The sequence below is a fragment of the Eretmochelys imbricata genome, chromosome 24 (genome assembly GCF_965152235.1).
Source record: "Eretmochelys imbricata isolate rEreImb1 chromosome 24, rEreImb1.hap1, whole genome shotgun sequence".
Lineage (NCBI taxonomy): Eukaryota > Metazoa > Chordata > Testudines > Cheloniidae > Eretmochelys > Eretmochelys imbricata.
This window is the reverse complement of record NC_135595.1, coordinates 13,720,473-13,740,944: the sequence shown is the minus strand read 5'-3', so window position 1 is coordinate 13,740,944 and position 20,472 is coordinate 13,720,473. Positions and strand designations below refer to the sequence as shown.

At 61.1% G+C, this 20,472-nt stretch overlaps 1 protein-coding gene across 1 annotated transcript; it reads left to right on the top strand.

Annotated features, from left to right (window-relative positions):
- Positions 1-740: 740 nt before the first annotated feature.
- Positions 741-18,491, top strand: NPHS1 (NPHS1 adhesion molecule, nephrin). Its single transcript, XM_077841550.1, has 29 exons — positions 741-801; positions 1,523-1,717; positions 2,003-2,125; positions 2,225-2,356; positions 2,934-3,015; positions 3,412-3,515; positions 5,377-5,498; positions 5,841-6,012; positions 6,437-6,594; positions 7,037-7,178; positions 7,629-7,753; positions 8,187-8,355; positions 8,519-8,648; positions 9,752-9,924; positions 10,417-10,557; positions 11,449-11,589; positions 11,667-11,788; positions 12,570-12,741; positions 13,194-13,350; positions 15,002-15,153; positions 15,304-15,415; positions 15,814-15,986; positions 16,196-16,246; positions 16,436-16,548; positions 16,680-16,704; positions 16,971-17,125; positions 17,673-17,781; positions 18,019-18,188; positions 18,357-18,491. The coding sequence occupies exons 1-29, from the start codon at positions 741-743 to the stop codon at positions 18,489-18,491; spliced, it is 3,816 nt and encodes a 1,271-aa protein (XP_077697676.1).
- Positions 18,492-20,472: the final 1,981 nt, after the last annotated feature.

Genomic DNA, 20,472 nt, shown 5'->3' with positions numbered 1-20,472 from the left:
TCAATACTCCCCACTCCCTACTCCGTCACACAGGGGGATGAAGGACAGCGCCCCGTAGTGTCAGGTGGGGGAAGTGGGGCATGGCCTGGGGGGGATGAAAGGCAGCACCCCCTAGTGCCAGGTGGGGAGATGGGGCATGGCAATGGGGATGAAGGGCAGGGTCCCCAACACCAGGCAGGGATATGGGGCATAGCCACGGGAGTGAAGGGTACTGTCTCCTAGTGCCAGGAGGGGGAGATGGTGTAATGCCAAAGGGAAGAAGGACAGAGCCCCCTATCGATAGAGTGGGGAGTTGGGGCATGGCCAGGGGGATGAAGGGCATCCCCCCTAGGCCAGACTGTGGAGATGAGTCTTCGCTGGGGTAAGAAGGACAGAGTTCATTAGTGCAAGGCTGGGGAGAAGGGGCACAGTGATGGGGATGAAGAGCAAAGCCCTCTTGCGCCAGGGGGAGATGGGGCTTGGCCAGGGGATGAAGAGCATCGCCCCTTAGCGCCAGGCTGGTGAGATTGGGGACAGCCAGGTTGAAGTGTAGCACCCCCTAGGGCCAGGCTGGGAAAATGGGACACAGTTGTATTTCAAAAAGAAAAGGAGTACTTGTGGCACCTTAGAGACTAACTAATTTATTTGAGCATAAGCTTTTGTGAGCTATTTCAGTATATCTCCAATTGTATTTCAGATTTGCAACCATCCACCGTGGTCCCAGTTTATCCTCCCAGCCTGTCCCAGCAGCATTGGTGGGAATGGTGTTCAAGGAACCTGCCACCATGTTCCTCTGTCTTCTCCTTGGTGCCTTCACAAGAGGTGAGAGTTCTCTGCAGACGATAATCTCCAAGTAGTGACAAGAGCCAGACATGGACTGACTTTCCCCTGCCACCCAGCCACCCGTTCCCCATTGTTCACAATTCTCCCAAACAAAATCCTGCCAGGCTGAAGTTTTCCATGATGGGTCTCACTCCAGAGGGCACCATTTTTTGGAAGTTTTGTTCAAATCTGTCTGAGCTTTTCTGAGTTACAACCAGAGGATCCCAAGCCCCAAAAGTAATCAATGTTAGGTTTTTTTGCCCAGCTGTCATGCCAAAACACTTGTACCAATTTCCTTCAAACTTGGCTTGTTTTGGAGCTCTCCCTGGCATCTAAACAACAAGCCAAGCAGGATGAGAAATGTAATAAAGGGATTTAAAGTTACGGATATTTCCATCTCTATTTCCACCAATGATCCCATCAGAAATTTTGCATGTAAGTCAAATGAGGAAAGCTGGGCCAATTTCCTTTAATCTTGGTTCGCTTTGGAGTTCACAGGAACATCTAAACAACAGGCCAAGTTGGATGAAAATGGAACAAGGGATTTAAAGTGACATGGTGCTTCAGCATATTGTATTTTTCTGAGGTTGGGCGAGAAGGTGGGCCAGAGTAGGGGATTCTGGTGTGTGGTTTCCTGGAATAATTAATGAATACTCAATTTTGACATGAAATCTTTAAAAATTAGAGGTTAATTAAGTCCTCCCTGTGTTTCCTCTCTCAGGGGCCAGCCCCCAGCAGGCTTTCAGAGTGGAGCCAGATAACATCACAGTCCTGGAAGGGGCTGTGGCTGTCTTGCAGTGCGTGGTGGACAATCCCTCAGGCATGGTCCAGTGGGTGAAGGATGGGTTGCTGCTAGGACCGGACACAAACATCCCTGGATTCCCCCGCTACAGTATGACGGGAGACCCCAGCAAAGGCGAGTGGGTCGGTCTGGCCTCCAGACAGCCAGATGGGGCTGAGTTCCTCTATCCCTCCCACCCCCAGTTTAGCCATTGTGGCTGTGAACCAGCTCTGGGGACACCTATGTGTGTGAGAACCCTGGCTGGCCCAGTTCTAGGAAGCTAGGTTCTATCCCCAGCTCTGGGAGGGGAGTGGGGTATAGTGGCTAGAACGGGCCTGCAAGCCAGGAGCAGAGTTGGGTACAGAACCCAGGTGTCTGGGCCATATAGATTCACCATTCCCTCTGTGTTCTGCCAAGCAGGGGAGCACCGCCTGCGGATCGTGGGCAGCCGGCTGGCAGACGACGGGGGCTACGAGTGCCAGGCGGGGCGCTCCAAGGATAGCCCGGGCATTGTGTCGCGCACGGCACTGCTCAGTGTGCTGGGTGAGCTGCCAGGCTGGGGGTGGGAGGGTAGCCTTGGCTCTGGGGAGCTGGGGGAGGGGTGACTCTTCAGGACCATTTCTCCTTTCCCCTCCCCCACAGTGCCCCCCAAGACACCCATCTTCAAGGAGTACGAGGTCAACAGCATCGTGACCTGGGTGGCCGGTGTGGAGTACAGGGTGACCTGCAGCTCCGGGGACGCCAAGCCGGCTGCAGAGATCTTCTTCAGCAAGGGTGAGTGCCCCCCATGGGTCTGATCGGGGGGGCTGGGCTGGAGGGGCCCGTGGGTCTGATCTAGAGGGTGGGGGCTGGGCTATTATATGTGGCCAGCACTCACTGTATTGGACCATGTGAGAGGGTCTTTCTTTTTCCATATACACCCCTCTATCTAATCCAGCCCATCTCCCTGGTATCTGGGCACATGTCCCCCAGGGTGCATGGCCATGGGATGTCTCTCAGTGACCCCAGCCCACCCCCAGGTAGCTAAGCACTCTCCTCGGGACACATGGCTGTGGGGTTTCTCTCAGTAACCCGCAGCCCATCCCCCTGGTATCTGGGCATCTCTCCTCGGAGTGCACAGCCATGGGGTGTCTCTCAGTCACCACAGCCCATCCCCCTGGTATCTGGGAATCTCTTCCCCAGGACACACAGCTGTGGGACGTCTCTCAATGACCCCAGCCCATCCACTGGTATCTGGGCATCTCTTCCCGGGGCGCGCAGCAATGGGGGTGCCCTCAGCGATGCTGTGATATATTGGCAGGGGTGGGAATGCTGGGAACCCCCTGTCCTTCATGGTCCCTCCCGCCCCCAGGTGGCAGCCCCCTCTCCGATGTGTCGCACCAGGTGCACTCTGGGTCCAGCGAGAAGCTCTCCAGCACCGAGGCCGTGCTCAGGTGAGAGGGTCCAGGGGACACTCCCCCGCTCCAGGTCCCTTTCCCCGTTGGAGCAGGGGGGCCCTGACTTAGCCCAGGGTGTAGCCAGCCAGGTGCCCCCAGTGCCCCTTTGAGACACCAGCGCAGTGCCCCCTTCCCTCCCCAGCCTCAGCTAGGAGACCTGCGCCCTCTACAACTCTGCCAGTGCCCCTCACTCTCGACTGCAGCGCCTGCCAGCTCAGCCCTGGGCTTCCCCATCCCTGCCAGCTCTGCTGGTCCCCCTTGATCCCAACCTGCAGCCCCCTGCCAGCCCAGCCCTGGGCTCCCCAACCCCCAGCTCTGCTGGTGCCCCTCACTCCCAATCTGCAGCCCCTTGTAGGTGGTAGTTGGTATAGCCCGTTCCCCTTCTGTCTCCAGGGTCACCCCACAGAGCTTGGACAACAGGAAGCGTCTCGTCTGTGCAGCCACAAATGAGGCTGTCTCGGCCCCTGTGGTAGCTGGCTTCACCATGAACATCCTGTGTGAGTAACGCCCACCATGCTCTGGTCGTCCCTCCAATCTCTCTGGGGACACCAGTGAATGGGTTAAAAAGATCCCCACAGTCATATTTTCCTCCATATACATCAACTCCACCTATCAGCTGACCCTCAGTGGCTCCTCACCTAAAATATAAGCCTCACCCTCTTCTCTCCTGGGTGTCTTCTGTTCCATAGCATGCACCCAGTTGTAGTGTTTGCCTCTGGCTCTTCCTATTTGCAGGCTTTCTGGTTTACCACAGTTAACTCATCAAGGAGACTCATGTATATAAATCGACACCTCAACCATTAACCCTTAGGAAAATGAGAAGTCAAGGATCAGGAGGTGACATGTATATAAGTGTATCCTCAATGGCTCACCCTTAAAACAATGAGGTCCTGGAGACTCCTGTTGGCTCATGTACATAAGTTGATCCCTCAAAGTTTAACCCTTCGGACAATGAGGCTACAAAGACCTGTGTATATAAGTTGGCCCTTCAATGTTTAACTGTTAGAACAATGGGGACTGGAAGACAAGGAACCGCCACCGAAGGAGAAGGGGAAGATGAGTTGGGTCTACAGTATTTCAGTTGGCCCCTCAGCCGTAGCCCGTGGCGCCCTGAGGAAGTGACTCACTGGTAATCCCTAGAGCAATGATTTTCTGAAGAGCTGAGGTTGGCCCATGGATGTACTTTGAGCCCTCAGAACAAGATGTGGGATCTCTTCACTCTATAAGCTGACCCCTTCCGTGATCAACTCTCAGGAGAATGAGGGGTCAGCTGTAGTGTATATAAATTGGCCCCTCACCTCTTAACCCCTACAGCCCCAAGGAGCTGAGGCCTGTGTCTCAGTCAACCACTCCTCAGTTACTCCTTAAAACAATGGAGAGTCAAAGCTGAGGATGTGACCATCACCCCACCACCATTAACTTCACTCCCTATATAAGTCAACCCCCTTAACCATCAAACTTTAGAAGACTGAGGTTCTGAAGGGGAAGAGCTGACATACATAAGTTGACCCTTCAATAAGTAATGCTGAGAGCACCAAGGAGCTGTATCTGAGTATATAAGTCGACCCCTCAACCGTTAACCCTATGAGTGCTGAAGAAATGAATTGGGTATAGAAGGCCAAACCCTAACCATTAACCCATACAGCATCAAGGAGCCAGAGATGCTAGGAGGGTCTGTCTCTAGCTGGCTCCGGGAACATGGGATACATTAGTGTGGGGATGGAGGGGGTGGGGAATTCTCCCTGTTCCAACCCCACTCTGGGAACACCCAGAGGCATAGGTCTCTGCCTCCCAGTTGGCGAAAGGGGTGGGGGAGATTATTTGATGGGGGGGTGATTCCACGTCCCCTAGTCTCCCAGCATGAGAGTCATTAGTCAGCTCGTTAATTACCCTAATTACGCACCCAGTACTCTGGGCTGTTCCCCTCCCCAAGCACCCTGATGAGTGAGCAGCTGCAGGGGGCCCCAGGCCATGGAGGGGGCCCTGCAGTGGGGAGAGGCCTGTGTGTGTTTCACACATCCTGCCCATCCCCTTGTCTGTCTGTCCAGGTCCACCCCCTTCTCTGTCTCCCCCTGCCACCCTCCTTCTGTTCCAATGCCCCAAGTCAGCTCCCAGCCCATACTGCCCCCCCCATACGCAGCTACAAGATCTGACTGCCCCCAAAGCAGGGTGGGGGGCAGCATGTTTCAGCTCCAATTGACTGGGCCCATCTACGCCCGCCTCCCCAGCCCTCAAGCTGGCCCCACTGACTCCCCACCCCAGTGGCAGGACATGACACTGTCATGCCACAAGGGGGTGCCCCTGAGCACAGGCTGTGCCTGGGTTCCCCCACCACCCATTGTTGTCTCTCCCCCCCAGTCCCACCTCAGCCACCCACCATTGAAGGGTACAAACGCCCCGAAATCAAAGCTGGAGAGACCCTGAAACTCACCTGCATCTCGCTGAGCGGGAACCCACTGGCCACGCTGCAATGGCTGAAGGTAACAAGGAGAACAGACAGCAGGGGCTGTGGGTTGGGAGTGAGGGGTACTGGCAGAGCTTGGGGGAGCCCAGGGCTAGGGTAGTAAGGGGCTGCAGGTCAGGAGTGAGGGGCACCTGGGGGAGCCCAGGGCTGGGCTAGCAGGGGCTGCAGGCTGGGAGTGAGGGGCACTGGTAGAGCTGGGGGTGGGGGGAGCCCAGGGCTGGGCTAGCAGAGGGCTGCGTGCCAGGAGTGAGGGCACCGGCAGAGCTGGTGGGGGCAGGTCTTGGCTAGCTGGGGGCTGCGGGTCGGGAGTGAGGGGCACCAGCAGAGCCATGTGAGACGCTAGCCCATGTCCCCACAGAACGGGAAAGTGGTTTCCACCAGCTGGGAGACAGAGGATGCCAGGGGCGCCTCCCGCAGCCTCCTGACCCTCAGCATCAAACCCGAGGACAACGGGGCTCAGCTGCGCTGCGAAGCCATGAACCAGGTGTCACCCCTGCCCCTGATGGCCAGTGTCACCCTGCGTGTGGTCTGTGAGTGCTGCATCCCCACCCCCCAGCAACCCCCCCAGCGCCTCCAGACTGACCCCAGCCTTAACCCCCCAGCCACCTGCTCCCTTTAGCGCCCCCTGCTGGCCAGTGTCTCCCTGCGTGTGGTTTGTGAGTTCTCTGCCCTGCAGCACCCCCACCTCCCTGCTCCCCCCAGCTCCCCCTGCTGGCCAGTGTCACCCTGCGTGTGGTCTGCAAATGACCTCCCCACCCCCCAGCACCCTGCGCCCCCTGCCGGCCAGTGACTCCCTATGCGTGGTCTGTGACTGCCCCCTACAGCACCTCAGGCTGGGTCAGGCTGGAGTAGCCAGGAGCTGGGAGCTCCCGCCAACTGGTGCCCCTGTGCCTCCCCCCACAGTGCCCCCTCCTGGCAGTGGCTGGGGGGTCTGAGATCTCTTCCCCTCCCCAGTTCTCCCCACAGAGGTTTCCATCCTGGGCTCCAGCAGCACCCCGGAGAACAAGCAGATCTCGCTTTCCTGCTCCACCACCCCCAGCAACCCCCCGGTGCAGCTGCGCTGGTGGCTGGGCTGGCGGGAGCTCACCACCACCGAGGTCACCGTCACCGAGGTCAGTCCCAAGCCATGGACCCCCGGAGATGCCCCACCTGCTGCCCCCACGGCCACCACAGGAGGAAACATTGAGCCAGGGGAAACTGGGAGGGGCCGGGAGCCAGGATTCCTGGGTTCTCTCTCTGAATCCTTTGTGAATTTCATTGATCTCCTCCCATTATGGGTACCTCAGTTTCCCTCTCTGCATAACACTAGTGAATATCCCATTCACTGTCCCCCTGAGCCAGCCAGGCCCCGCCCTGGGACAGATCAGGGCCGGCGCCCCCTGGAGACAACAGGCTCCGGGCCCCATTCCCTGGCCCCCTGAGCCAGCCAGGCCCCATCTTGGGACAGATCAGGGCTGGCGCCACCTGGAGAGAACAGGCCCCAGGCCCTATTCCCTGCCCCCCAGCCTGCCAGGCCCCAGGAGCAGGGGCTGGGTACCGGGTTCTCTCCTGCAGGCAGCGCACGGCGGAACAGTGACCGTCTCCAACCTGACGCACATGGCCCGGCGCGAGGAGAACGGGCTGCCCCTCACCTGCGAGGCCTTCAACGAGGTTGTGCTCTTCACCCGTAGTGCCAGCCTGTCCCTCAGCGTGCAGTGTGAGCCCCCACCCGGGACAGGGGGGTGCTAATGGGTGGTGAGGCTGGGCAGGCTGCGGGGGCGGCGGGGAGGGCTGGAGGAAGGGGAGGGGGCAGGGAGCGATAAGGGGGCAGTGGGGGAGGGGGAAGAATGGGAGTGGGGCTGGAATGAGAGCAGAGGAGGTTGGGGGCAGAGGAAGTGGAGGACTGGGGGTGGGGAAACGCCCCCCGTTCTGCCCCACAGCTCCCTGTGGAGACTTGAGACCCCCCACCTCTGTGGAAGCCCCATCTCACCCCAGCCTGGGGCTCATGGCCAGACCTATGGGTGGAGAGGGGCCCTGGGGAAAGGGGGGGGGCTGCACTCCCTGTGGTGCTGTTGGAGGGGGATGGTGGGGGGGGCTGATACAGGTTGTCATGGCAACACAGGAGTTGATTGCCATTAACCCTCCTTTTGTTCTCCATCCCCCCTAGACCCACCCCAGAAGGTGTGGATCGAGGCCCCACCCCCTGACAGCCGATTCCGGGCCGGCACCAAGGTCAGGCTGACCTGCTTCGCCAGTGGGGGGAACCCGGCCCCCCGCCTCATCTGGATCAAGGTCATGGGGGGGGCACCAGGTTGCGGGTCGGGGGCTCAACAGGGGGCACCGGGCCATGAGAGCCTCAGCAGGGGGTGCTGTGCTGTGAGGAGTGGGGCAGAGAGCTCAGCGCTGTGCTGTGGGGAGTGGGGTGGGGAGCTCAGCAGGGGCGCCATGCTGTGGGGAGCAGGGCAGGGGGCTCAGTGAGGAGACTGTGCTGCAGGCAGTGGGGTGGGGAGCTCAGCTCACCATGCTGTGGGCAGTGGGGCAGGGGTCTCAGTGGCGGGCAGTGTCCCTTTGGAATGAGACCCACCCTAGCCCAGAGGTGGCTGCATCTCTGTGATGGGTGAGCCCTTCCCATGGGGCGTTATATGCGACTGTTTCCTAGCTGCCCTGCCCCAGAGGTGGCTGCATCTCTGGGTTGCTCACTGGGCTTTGGGCTTTCTCCCGACAGGACACTAAGTCCCTCAAGGAGGGGACCCAGGTGGCCTCGGGCAAGATTGTCTCCAAAGAGCTGATCCTGACCACCAGCCCCAGCGACAACCTGGCCATCTACCGCTGCAATGCTTCCAACGGCAGCAAAAGTCCGGCACTCACGGCCCAGACCCGCCTCTTCGTCCAGTGTGCGTCCTCGGCCCTCAGCGGGGGTGGGAGGGAGGGAGGGGTGGTCTGTACATAAGGCGGAGCCAAGTAACCCCGCCCCTTAAGGGCACAGTGCCCACATTAGGTGGTGGCAACAACGCACCAGTCTCAGTTCTGCCCCTTTGCTCCCCACCCCACACCCAGTCCCTCCCATAGACGTGAAGATCACAACCATGGCCAAGGAGGTGCGACGTGGCCAGACACTGACCCTGACCTGCATCACCGGCAGCAGCAACCCCTTCGCCACCCTGGCCTGGTTCAAGGACACAGAGAAGTAAGAGAGGGTGCCCTTCACTCCCGACCCACAGCTCCCTGCTGTCCCAGCCCTGGGTTCCCCCAACCCGGCTCTGCCGGTGCCCTTCACTCCCGACCCACAGCTCCCTGCTGTCCCAGCCCTGGGCTCCGCCCACCCGGCTCTGCCGGTGCCCCTCACTCCCGACCCACAGCTCCCTGCTGTCCCAGCCCTGGGCTCCCCCCACCCGGCTCTGCCGGTGCCCCTCACTCCCGACCCACAGCACCCTGCTGTCCCATCCCTGGGTTCCCCCAACCCGGCTCTGCCGGTGCCCTTCACTCCCGACCCACAGCTCCCTGCTGTCCCAGCCCTGGGCTCCCCCCACCCGGCTCTGCCGGTGCCCTTCACTCCCGACCCACAGCTCCCTGCTGTCCCAGCCCTGGGCTCCCCCCACCCGGCTCTGCCGGTGTCCCTCACTCCCGACTCGCAGCTCCCTGCTGTCCCAGCCCTGGGCTCCCCCCACCCGGCTCTGCCGGTGCCCCTCACTCCCGACCCGCAGCTCCCTGCTGTCCCAGCCCTGGGCTCCTCCCACCCGGCTCTGCCGGTGCCCCTCACTCCCGACCCACAGCACCCTGCTGTCCCATCCCTGGGTTCCCCCAACCCGGCTCTGCCGGTGCCCTTCACTCCCGACCCACAGCTCCCTGCTGTCCCAGCCCTGCGCTCCCCCAACCCGGCTCTGCTGGTGTCCCTCACTCCCGACTCGCAGCCCCCTGCTGTCCCAGCCCTGGGCTCCCCCCACCCAGCTCTGCCGGTGCCCCTCACTCCCGACCCACAGCTCCCTGCTGTCCCAGCCCTGGGCTCCCCACACCCGGTTCTGCCGGTGTCCCTCACTCCCGACCCACAGCCCCCTGCTGTCCCAGCCCTGGGCTCCCCCCACCCGGCTCTGCCGGTGCCCCTCACTCCCGACCCACAGCCCCCTGCTGTCCCAGCCCTGGGCTCCCCCCACCCGGCTCTGCTGGTGCCCCTCACTCCTGACCCGTAACTCCCTGCTGTCCCAGCCCTGGGCTTCCCCCACCCGGCTCTGCCGGTGCCCCTCACTCCCGACCCACAGTCCCCTGCTGTTCCATCTTGTGCTGCTCTTTCAGGCTGAAGGGTGTGGATCTGGGGCAGAAGCCGGCAGAGTTCGGGGGTCTCTCCAGCTCGGGGAAGGTGACCCTGGTAGCGTCGTCCTCTGACAATGGGCAGCGGGTAACGTGCCAAGCTTACAGCTCCGTCCTGGCTGAGACTGTCAACACCTTCTACAAGCTCAACATCCTGTGTGAGAGCTTCCCCTGCCTGGGGATAGGGGCGCCATGCTGCGGGAAGCAGGCGGGGGCTCAGCCGGGGGCACTGGGCTGCAGTAAGCAGGCGGGGGCTCAGCCGCGGGCACCGTGCTGCAGGGGTTGGGGGCTCAGCTGGGGGCACTGTGTTGCAGGGAGCAGCGTGGGGGCTCAGCTGGGGGCACCGTGCTGCAGGTGTTGGGGCCTCAGCTGGGGGCGCTGCGTTGCGGGGGTTGGGAGGGGGCTCAGCTGGGGGTCCTGTGCTGCAGGAAGGGGGGTTCAGCAGGGGGCGCTGTGCTGCAGGGAGCAGGCGGGGGCTCAGCAGGGGGCACCATGCTGCAGGGGTTGGGGGCTCAGCCGGGGGGCGCTGTGCTGCAGGGGTTGGGGGCTCAGCAGAGGGCTCTGGGCTGCAGGGAGCAGTCAGGGGGCTCAGCAGGGGTCACTGAGCAGGGCAGGGTCTCAGCTGCTGCTGCCCCCTCTGTGGGCCCCAGATCCACCTGAGTTCTCGTCGGAGCAGCCGTCCATGGTCCAGGGTGTGGAACACGGAGCTGTGGAGCTCCCCCTGCACGTCTCCGCCAACCCCCCCGAAATGAGCTGCAGCTGGAGCTTCCGTGGGAAGATGCTGAAACCAGGTGTGTGTCGGGGGGAGGCGCTGAGACCAGGTGTGTGTCGGGGGGAGGCGCTGAGACCAGGTGTGTGGGCGGGGAGGCGCTGAAACCAGGTGTGTGTCGGGGGGAGGCGCTGAGACCAGGTGTGTGGTGAGGGGAGGCGCTGAGACCAGGTGTGTGGGCGGGAGGCGCTGAGACCAGGTGTGTCGGGGGGAGGCGCTGAGACCAGGTGTATGTCGGGGGAGGCGCTGAGACCAGGTGTGTGGGCGGGGAGGCGCTGAGACCAGGTGTGTGTGTGGGAGGCGCTGAAACCAGGTGTGTGTGTGGGAGGAGCTGAAACCAGGTGTGTGGTGGGGGAAGGCGCTGAGACCAGGTGTGTGGTGAGGGGAGGCGCTGAGACCAGGTGTGTGGTGGGGGAAGGCTCTGAGACCAGGTGTGTGTTGGGGGGAGGCGCTGAGACCAGGTGTGTGGGCGGGGAGGCGCTGAGACCAGGTGTGTGGTGGGGGAAGGCTCTGAGACCAGGTGTGTGGTGAGGGGAGGCGCTGAGACCAGGTGTGTGGTGAGGGGAGGCGCTGAGACCAGGTTTGTGTCGGGGGGAGGCGCTGAGATCAGGTGTGTGTGTGGGAGGAGCTGAGACCAGGTGTGTGGTGAGGGGAGGCGCTGAGACCAGGTGTGTGTGGGGGAGGTGCTGAAACCAGGTGTGTGGTGGGGGAAGGCTCTGAGACCAGGTGTGTGGCGGGGAGGTGCTGAAACCAGGTGTGTGTGTGTGAGGGGGAGAGGCACTGAGACCAGGTGTGTGTGTGGGGGGGGGAGAGGCGCTAAGACCGGCTGTGGGGGAGCCTCCGGGGGGGCGCTGTCCCTGCCCAAGATGGGCATAGGGTCCCCGTATGACTCCTCTCTCTGTCTCTCTCACAGAGGGGTCCCCCCGGCACCACCTGCAGGCAGGGGGCAGCCTGGCCATCTGGAATGTGAGCCGGGCCGACGTGGGTCAGTACCGGGCAAGGTGCCAGAACCCTGAGGGGCAGAACGAGACCCACCTCCACCTGGATGTGCACTGTGAGTGCCACCCCCCGTCCCGCTGCCCCCTGATCTCAGTGCCCCCCCTCTGACCCCCACCTTTCTCTGACCCCCAGATGCCCCCTCCATCCGCAGCCTGGGAGACCCTGTCTACGTGGATCTGGGTGCCACGGCTGAGCTCGTATGCATAGCTGACGCCAACCCCACCCCTGTGGGCATGTTCCAGTGGACGTGGCTGGTAAGGGGGGGCGGCTCTGGCCGCTTCTCTCAGAGAGGCACGAGCCACCTGTGACCTTTGCCACCTGGCCTCCCCATCTGACTTTTGCCATCTCCTGTCTGACCTCTGACCCTTGACATCTCTTATGTGACCTTTGCCCCCTCTGATCTTTTGATTTAGCTTATGATCTTTGACTTTGGCCCTCGTGTACATAGATCTGCCCTTTGCCCTCCAACTTGTGACCTTTGCACCTTCCCATCCCTGAACTGTGCCCTCTGATCACTCTCTCCAAACTTTAAGGTTTGCTGTCATCTGTCTGGCTGTTGACCTCCACAAGGTGGCTTTTGACCCATGCAATTATCTGGGCGACCTCTGCCCCAGTGGCAACCTTTGTCTCCACTCTGACCTTTGCCCTCTCCTATTTGACCTCTGCACTGAACTCTGACCCTTGATGTCTTATGTGACCTTTGTCCTTCCCCAGCCTTTTTAATTTATTTTGTCACCTTTGACCCTCATTTACCCGGTTCTACCCTTTGCCCCCATGACCTTTGCACCTTCCCCTCCCTGACCTGTGCCCTTCGACCCCCTGCTGACGTTTCATTTTTCTCTAACCTTTAACATTTGCTCTTGCCCATTCAACTGCTGACCTCCCCAATGTGTCCTTTGAGCCATGCAAATGTCAGGGTGACCTTTGCCCCGCTCTGACTTTTATCTCATCTCTGTGGTAACCTTTGCCCCTCTGACCTTTGCCCTCCCTAGTATGTCCCCCTGCCTTTGCCCACTGACCCTACCCTTCCTGCAGGGAGCGGAGGAGCGCAGCCTGGAGGAGCTGGAGCTGGAGCCAGAGGCCGTGGGGGCCGTGGGGCGGCTGCGGATCCAGGGGGCACGGCGGGCACAAGCTGGACTCTATGAGTGCCGCGTGGACAACGGGCTGCCCCCCCCAGCCCGGGGCAGCGCCCGCCTCATTGTGCGCTGTGGGTGCCCTATGCAGACTCCCCCCCACCCCAGGGACCCCCCCAGAAATCCCTACTCCCAGGGCCTCCCACTCACTGGCCCCCCCACCTCAGAGATCTCCCCTCTCTCTGCCCCTCCCCCACTCTGAGGATCCACCCCATGCACTGCTTCTCCATCCTGGGAACCCCCTCAACTCCCCCACCTTGGAACCCCCTCTCCAGGGACGCACCTCCCGAGAACAACCCAGAACCCAGCACCCCTTGATGTGACTTTTGCCCGTCCCCTCTGATCTCTTCCCTCCTTCCCCCAAACCCCCTCCCTTGGGGAACCCCTTGAGGCCTGGGGGAGCCCCACAGAACATCTCCCTCCCCAGGGACTTCCTTGACCCTCCAAGGCCCTCCCAACTCTTTCCCCCACCCTACCCCACCCTGATTCCCAGACTGCCCTTCACTCTCTCTCTCTCTCCCTGCAGTCAAGCCAGAGATTGAGAAGGGCATGGGGCTGGGGAAGGTGGCCATGCCTGGGGACAGGAGCTCGCCCGCCGTCCTGCAGTGCCACGCCCAGGGGGTCCCCAGCGTGCAGTTCAGCTGGGCCAAGAACGGAGCAGCCTTGGACCCTGACAATCCCAGGTAGGTGGTGGCCCAGCATGTGTGAGGAGGGGCAGGGACATGAAACCCCTCAGATTCGTGCACCCCCGCCAGTATGGGCAGAGACTCCCTGGGGCCTTGGCCAAGCTGGGCGGGGTTGATTAGTCCCCAGCACACAGGCATCAGGAAGCCCTGAGCCTGGCATAGAGAAGCAAAGTCAGAGACCCAGGCCAACCCTGCACAGCCCCCACCTGGCTCTGTCCTTTTCCAGATGTGTCTCATTGGCAGCGCCAGGGCACAGCTGGGCATCGCTCCAAAAGCTGGCCTTTATCCCAGGCATCTGGTGGCTGGTTCTCCATCTCCTGCAGACCCCAGGACCCACGTAGGGTGACCAGACAGCAAGCATGAAAAATCGGGACACTTTTTTTCATTGGGGGTGGGGGAGGATAGTTGCGTTTATAAGAAAAAACCCCTAGTACTGGGACGTCTGGTCACCCAAGACCCATGCATGTCCTCTGCCAGCCGGAGCTCACTGGGGACCCTGTCAATTGGCTCCATTACAAAAACTCCCCCTCCTGAACGGCTGGAATTTATGCCTGCCTGCCTGCCAGTGGAGAGGGCTGGAAGGATCCAACTTTCATCCCTAAATGCTGATCACCATCGATTTCACCGCCCATGCCCCCAGCCAAGGGCAAGGTCTTTGCAGCAGTATGCCCAGGGGTTTACGAATGATGCTGGCTGCGACCTTGGGAGAGGTTGCTTTTCAGCAAGTTGTTTGGCATATTTTGGCAGGTGACCTTGGCAATTTGTGTTTTCACAGTTAATCAAGCTTTCGCTTTTGGAATCTTACTGGCGGCTGGCATTAAATCATGATTCCTCCCCTCCCCCCTCATTTCCCACAACTGTGAAAATGTCAGCTGATAAAAATAGGAAAAAATACTTTAAAATAAACATTGTGATTGTCTGGCAAAAGTACCAAAACTACAAATCTGCCAGGCCAGGAGAGAAAAAGATTCTTTGTTGAGAATTGTTGCTCCCAACCAGGGCACCCTGATTTCACCACTGGGGTCTCTTGAAGATAATCAGCTTCTGGGGACCCGGGTTGGTTCCAGCCAGTCCTTTAACCCACCCCAGCCAACTTCTTGACACACGTGCCCCATGGCTCTGACGCTGCCCCAGGAGCAGCATGTTAGCCTTTTTGCACCCCCTGGAGAGCAACATGAAGCAGAGAGGGAAACTGAGGGAGGCAGTAGCTTCATAAAAATGTCACAGAAAATTCCTGCTTTGTCACAGTAATGGCTGGCGGGGGCAGACCCCCATTCTAATGTGCCCCTCGTTGCCTGGACACAGGGCACCCCAGTAACCCCCAAACACTGAGACCCAAACCTGGAGAGTGCCCCCCCACAACCCCTCCCCCTTAGAATACCAGTGGGGTCCCTGACCTACCCCCACCCCTTGAGTTTGCTGCTTCCATACTGCTTCTAATCTGGTTCCTGGTTCTCATCCAGTCTCCATCCTGATCAAATCCTTGTTCTAGTCCAGTCCCAGTTCTGATTCAGTGCCTGGGTCGGGGCTGATCCCTGGCTCTGATTCAGCGCCTGGTTCTGGGTCAGTCCCTGGTTCTGATTCAGTCCCTGGGTCTGGGCCAGTCCTGGTTCTGACCTGACCCCAGTTCCACCCCCCACCCCCACAGGTACACGGAGCACACTTGGCATGAGGGCGCCTGGCACAGCAGCACCCTGACCATCGCCAATGTCAGTGCTGCGCACGACTACGCCACCTTCACCTGCCGCGCCAGCAATGCACTGGGCACAGACAGACTGGACATCCAGCTCCTCAGCACCAGTACGGCCCGGGGGGCCTACGGGTCAGGAGTGAGGGGCTGATGGGGGGTTGGGGGAGTCCAGGGCTGGGCTAGCAGAGGCTACAGGTTGGGAATGAGGGGCAGCGGCAGAACAGGGCGATCTCTCTCTCTCTCTTCCCCCGTCTCTGCAGGCTCCCCTGACCCCCCCACGGGGTTAAAGGTCGTCAGCATCACCCACAATTCAGCCACCCTGGAGTGGATCCCCGGGTTCGATGGGGGGCTGCCCCAGAGATTCCGCATCAGGTGGGGAGCAGTGGTGTGGGGTGGAGGAGGCAGGGAGGGGATTGGAGGGGACTCTGGATGGGCAGTAGGAGGATGAAGAGGGTGTTGTTGGCTGGGAACAGTGAGGCTCAGAGCTGGGGGGCTGGCGTGGGCGGAGGAGGCTGGGGGGTGGGGACTGGGATTCAGAGTTGGGGGGCTGGCATGGGTAGGGGAGGAGGAGGAGGAGGCTGGGGGGTGGGGACAGTGAGGTTCAGAGCTGGGGGGCTGGTGTGGGTGGGGGGAGGAGGAGGATGGGGCTGGGGGGCAGGGATAGTGGTGTTCAGAGCTGGGGGGGCTCGCATGGGTGGAAGCCATTGGGTGGGGATGGATGAGGTGGGGCCTCCCCAGGGTCTGGGATCCCTTACCCTCTGTGCCCACAGGTACCGCTGGCCGGGCGCCCCCAGTGCCCTGTACATGGACGTGTTCCCCGCCCAGACCCCCGCGTTCACCCTGACGGGGCTGAGCCCAGACACCCCCTACAGTATTGGCGTCAGCGCCCACAACGCCCTGGGGGAGAGCGCCCAGGGCCCCAGCGTCACCGTCACCACCGCAGGTAGGGGGCACTGTGCTGGGGGGTCAGGGGGCTCAGTGCCAGGCTAGAGGAATGGGGGTCTCAGCAGGGGGCAGCGTGTGGTGGCAGGGGCTGTAGTCGGGGCCCTGTGCTGGGATGGCGGGGGCTATGCTGCACAGAGGCAAGGGCTCAGTGGTGTGTGTGGGGGGGGTCTGTGGGGTTCACCCCTGATGGAGCTGATGTCATTTCAGAGCTGCCCTTAGAGGAGCCGCCAGTTATGGACCCTGAAGTGCCCCGAACAGGTGGGTACTGGAAGGGGGCGGAAAGCCCAGCCTCCTGGGTTCTGTCCCAGCTCTGGGAGGGGAGTGGGGTCTGGTGGTCAGAGTGGGGGACGGGCTGGCTCAGGGGGTGCCGAATGGGACCCCGCATGTTTCCCCTCTGGCAGACGCTGGCTCCTGGCCGCTCTCTGACACTCTCCTTTGCTTTCCCAGAAGGCCCGGTGTTGCCCCCGGCCCTCGTTGGGGGGCTGAGCGCACTGGGAGCCCTGCTACTGCTCTCCAACGCCACCCTCCTTGCCTGCCTGTTCAGACGGCGCCAGGCCCAGGCAGGTAATCCCCCCACAGACAGGGGCTCTGCCCTGAGGAAACTCACAGCACCAAACAGCCTCCGCACAATGAGGCCCTACCCCTATCCCAGCCCAGGCTGATCCTTGCTGTTTTCTGGTTCTGACTGCAGGTGTCCGGGAGGAGGCCAAGAAGAGGTGAGTGTGGAGGGCAGGCAGTTCTGTGTATTCTGTCACACTACGACACCCTAACACAGACACACAGCCACCCCAGCTCCAACCACTAGACCCCACTCCCCTCCCAGAGCTGGGGAGAGAACCCAGGAATCCTGCCTCCTGCTACCCTCCCCCGCCCCCGCTCTAACCACTAGACCCCACTCCCCTCTCAGAGCTGGGGAGAGAACCCAGGAGTCCTGGCTCCCAGCACCCACTACTCCAATCACTAGACCCCTCTCCCCTTCCAGAGCTAGGGAGAGAACCCAGGAGTCCTGGCTCCCACCCTTTGCCTTTCAGGAGGAAGCCCAGTGCTGGGAATGACTACAGCTTGGGGGAAGCGGTAAATCCAGCGGCATGGCAGACGCTCCTGGACAGTTACTCAGAGAGGAGTGCGTCCTCTGGGGTGAGAGGATGAGGGAGTGGGGGGCTCAGCAGCAGTCTGCAGGGAGCAGGGCGGGGGGCTCAGTAGGGGGCACCGTGCTGCGGGGGCAAGTTGAGGGACTCAGCAGGGGGTGGGGGGCTCAGTATGGGGTGCTGTGCTGGAGGGGGCTCAGCAGGGGTGAGGTGCTGCAGGGACCAGGGTGGGGGTTCAGTAGGGGGCACTGTGCCATGGGAGCAGGGTGAGGGCTCAGCAGGGGGCTCACTAGGGGGCACTGTGCCACAGAGAGCCAGGTGGGGGTTCACTAGGGGCCGCTGTGCTGCGGGAAGCAGGGTGGGGGTTCAGCAGGGGGTACTGTGGGGTGGGGCTCAGTTGACATGTAGGGGTTGTATCTGGCCTGGCAGGGAGGGAAAGAAACAGGGTTGGGGCATGTACACTGGTGAAAAGGGAGCAGGGTCAGGCAGTCACAGTGGGGGATGTGGGATCCAGGACTCCTGGGTTCTATTTTGAGGGGGCTATTTTTGAGTGTTCCCTTGGTGTGTGACAGGGTCTCTCTTTGGCTCCCCTGTAGGGCAGTTCCATGGGCACCTGGCCAGGGTACATGCCTGGCCGTGAGTATCGATCCCGGCTGCCCCCCCACCCCGAGAGAGCCGAGGGGGAGACGGATACCAGCACCACAGGTGGGTGTGAGGGGTAAGAGCTTGTGCCCCTAGAGGTGACAGGCTCCCTGCCCCACTAAGTCAGCCAGTCCCCACGCTGGGGCCTGATGGGAGCCAGTGCCCCCTAGAGGGGACAGGCCCCCGGCCCCCTTCCTCACTCCCCCATGCCAGCTAGTCCCCACGCTGGGGCTGGATGGGAGCCAGCAACCCCTAGAGGGGAAAGGCTCCATAGTCCTTTTCTGTGTCCCGGCCCCACAGGTCCCGTGGCAGTTCCAGACTCTGGGTTCCCTGCACGCTGGCTCGGCCCCTTGGCCCCCCATGAATACGAGGACGTGATGGAGCCTGGGATCTATGAGGAACTGGGGGCCCTGCACCTGCAAGCTCCTGCCCCACTCTGCCCAGGGGCACTATCCTGCCAGGACTATACGGTGAGTGGCCGTCTGCCCATCTTCAACAGGACCCCTGGGTTCTGTTCCTGGCTCAGGGAGGGGAGTGGTGTGTAGTGGTCAGAGCAGAGAGGGGCTGGGAGTCAGGACTCCTGGGTTCTCTGCCTGGCTCAGTGCAGGTTTGGGGTGACGGACTCTCTCTCTTCCCAGGGTGCCTATCCATGGAGGGGCCAGTCCCTGGCTGGCTCTGAGGACCCCCTGAGGATCTACAACCAGGTGGCAGACATGCTCCCACCCGGGGCAGCTGAGGGGCTGCCCTTTGAGCTAAAGGGGGAGCTAGTGTGAGGGGGGCTAGGCCAGGGGCCAGGTGTCTGTCTGACCATAGAATAAATGCCTTGAACCCCACCCTACCTGGACTTGACCGCCGTTGTGTGGGGAACCACGGGGAGTAATGTGAGGGGCTCAGTGCGGGGCATTATCTGTCTGTCCTCTCAGCCCCACTCGGCGCCTGCCCTTCTCAATGACTGCAAGCCAGGTAGAAGGATGTCAATAGCCATTTACTATTTGTCTGGCTCCCCCCCACCTAACACAAAGCAACAGGCACCTGCCCAGGTGCACCCCCCCCCCAGGCTGGCTTGTGGGAGATGTAACCCCCCCAGACCAAAGTTTGCTCCATGCCCCCAAGGGTGGAGCTAGGATCTCTGCCCCTGTGGGGTTGTTGCTGGCTAGCTGGGGGCTACTAAGGGCACTGGGAACAGGAGTCACCATGGGGAGGGAAGCTGCTGGGTTAAGGGGAGCAGCTCTAATGTTTATCCCCAGACAGGTGAAAAGGGGTCTTGGATAGGGGACACCCTCCCCCAACAGGCAGGGCTGGCCCCAATGCCCCAGCATTATGCTGCCTAGAGCCAGAACAGTCCTGGCGGTCACTGGGAAGGGGGTGGGGGGAGGAAAAAGGGTTTAGCTAGGAGGGCCCATTGATTCCCCCTGGCTCTGGACAAGCAGTTGTCTTAGTTCCCTCGTGGCAACTGGCAGGAGTTCTAGTCACTATCCTGGCCCACATGGTGCTAAGGGCTGTACAAACACAGAACAAAAATACAGTCCTGCCCCTCAAGGAGTTTACAGTCTGCCCTTCCCCACCTTGGATAGTCAGAGCTCAGGGGACTTGCACGGAGATGCAGCCACCTCTGGGGTGGGGCAGCCAGGGAACAGCTGCATATAAACAGTGTGCCCAGTGCTGAGATGCAGCCACTGCTGGGGCAGGGCCACTGGGCCCAGCTATAAGTTGAACCAGGGTATCTGGCCTACAGGTTTCCAGTAACACAGATGCTGTGCGGGAAGTTTGAACAGGCGAGAAGCACTAAACCTTATTTCTCAACGAAACGTCTCATGTTCCAACAAGGGAACAAACTTGGGACCCCCCCTTTGTGGGAGGGGGTAATAATAGCAGCGCTGGACCCCAGCCCGCTGCCTCCCAAGGACAATGGCCCTTGGCAATACAGGGGCTATGAAACACAGGCAGCAGTTCTGCTTGCTGCCTGAAGGGGGCACCGCCGTGCCATCACCCTTATCACAGTCACTCAAGCCTGTTTGGGGATGCGGCACTGTGATAATGTGGAGGGTAGGGGCAGACACAGGGTGTGGGTCAAAGGCCAGTCGGACACCGGGGTCCGCCCCACACCCTGCCTCACTCTCCCTCCCCCTCTATGTGAACCACTGTGGTTCATAAAAGTTCATTTCACAGAAATGATATGACTGAAGGAGGGTGGGAGGTAGTTCCCCCCCCCCCCCCTCGGTGGGGCCGGACACCTGGGTTCAATGCCCAACCAAGACATGATTTCATAGAAATCAGGGGGTCTCCCCCAGCCATCCCTGGGGCTGAACACAGGACCCTCTGCTGCACCCCCCCAGCAATATGGGGGGGGACACCACAAGAGGGGGTGTGGGGCTGCCCCCAGATAGAAATTTGGGCTGAGTCAATGCTCAGCAGAGGAAAGGTTAATGGGGCCAACCAACCTCCCTCCCCGTGGGGTTGGGTGTGAAGGAGGCTGCTGCAACCAGGACGCCTGGGTTCTACCCCCGGCTCTGGGTGGGGAGTGGGGTCTAGGGGTATAAAGCTGGGGCTGTCCCTGGCCTTCCCCTCAGCTGCCACCCACTGCATCGGCACAAGCACATGCAGCCCACACATCAGTCCAGTAGGGGGCAGTTACACACCCAGCCCCAAGAGGGGGAAGGCAAGGGGCTCAGCCCCCAAGTGTTGCAGCCCCATATGGCAGGCAGCAGTGGACCCAGGCATCTGGTTGGCCATACTGCGTGCTGCTGTGAGACC

What these genes read in the sequence shown, in the direction of transcription:
- NPHS1 (XM_077841550.1), top strand. Translation starts at nt 741, where the DNA reads ATGGTGTTCAAGGAACCTGCCACCATGTTCCTCTGTCTTCTCCTTGGT. An exon ending in TGGGAAGATGCTGAAACCAG is followed by an intron (nt 10,558 to 11,448) that starts GTGTGTGTCGGG and finishes TCTCTCTCACAG; the next exon opens with AGGGGTCCCCCCGGCACCAC. An exon ending in AGAGGAGTGCGTCCTCTGGG is followed by an intron (nt 17,126 to 17,672) that starts GTGAGAGGATGA and finishes GCTCCCCTGTAG; the next exon opens with GGCAGTTCCATGGGCACCTG.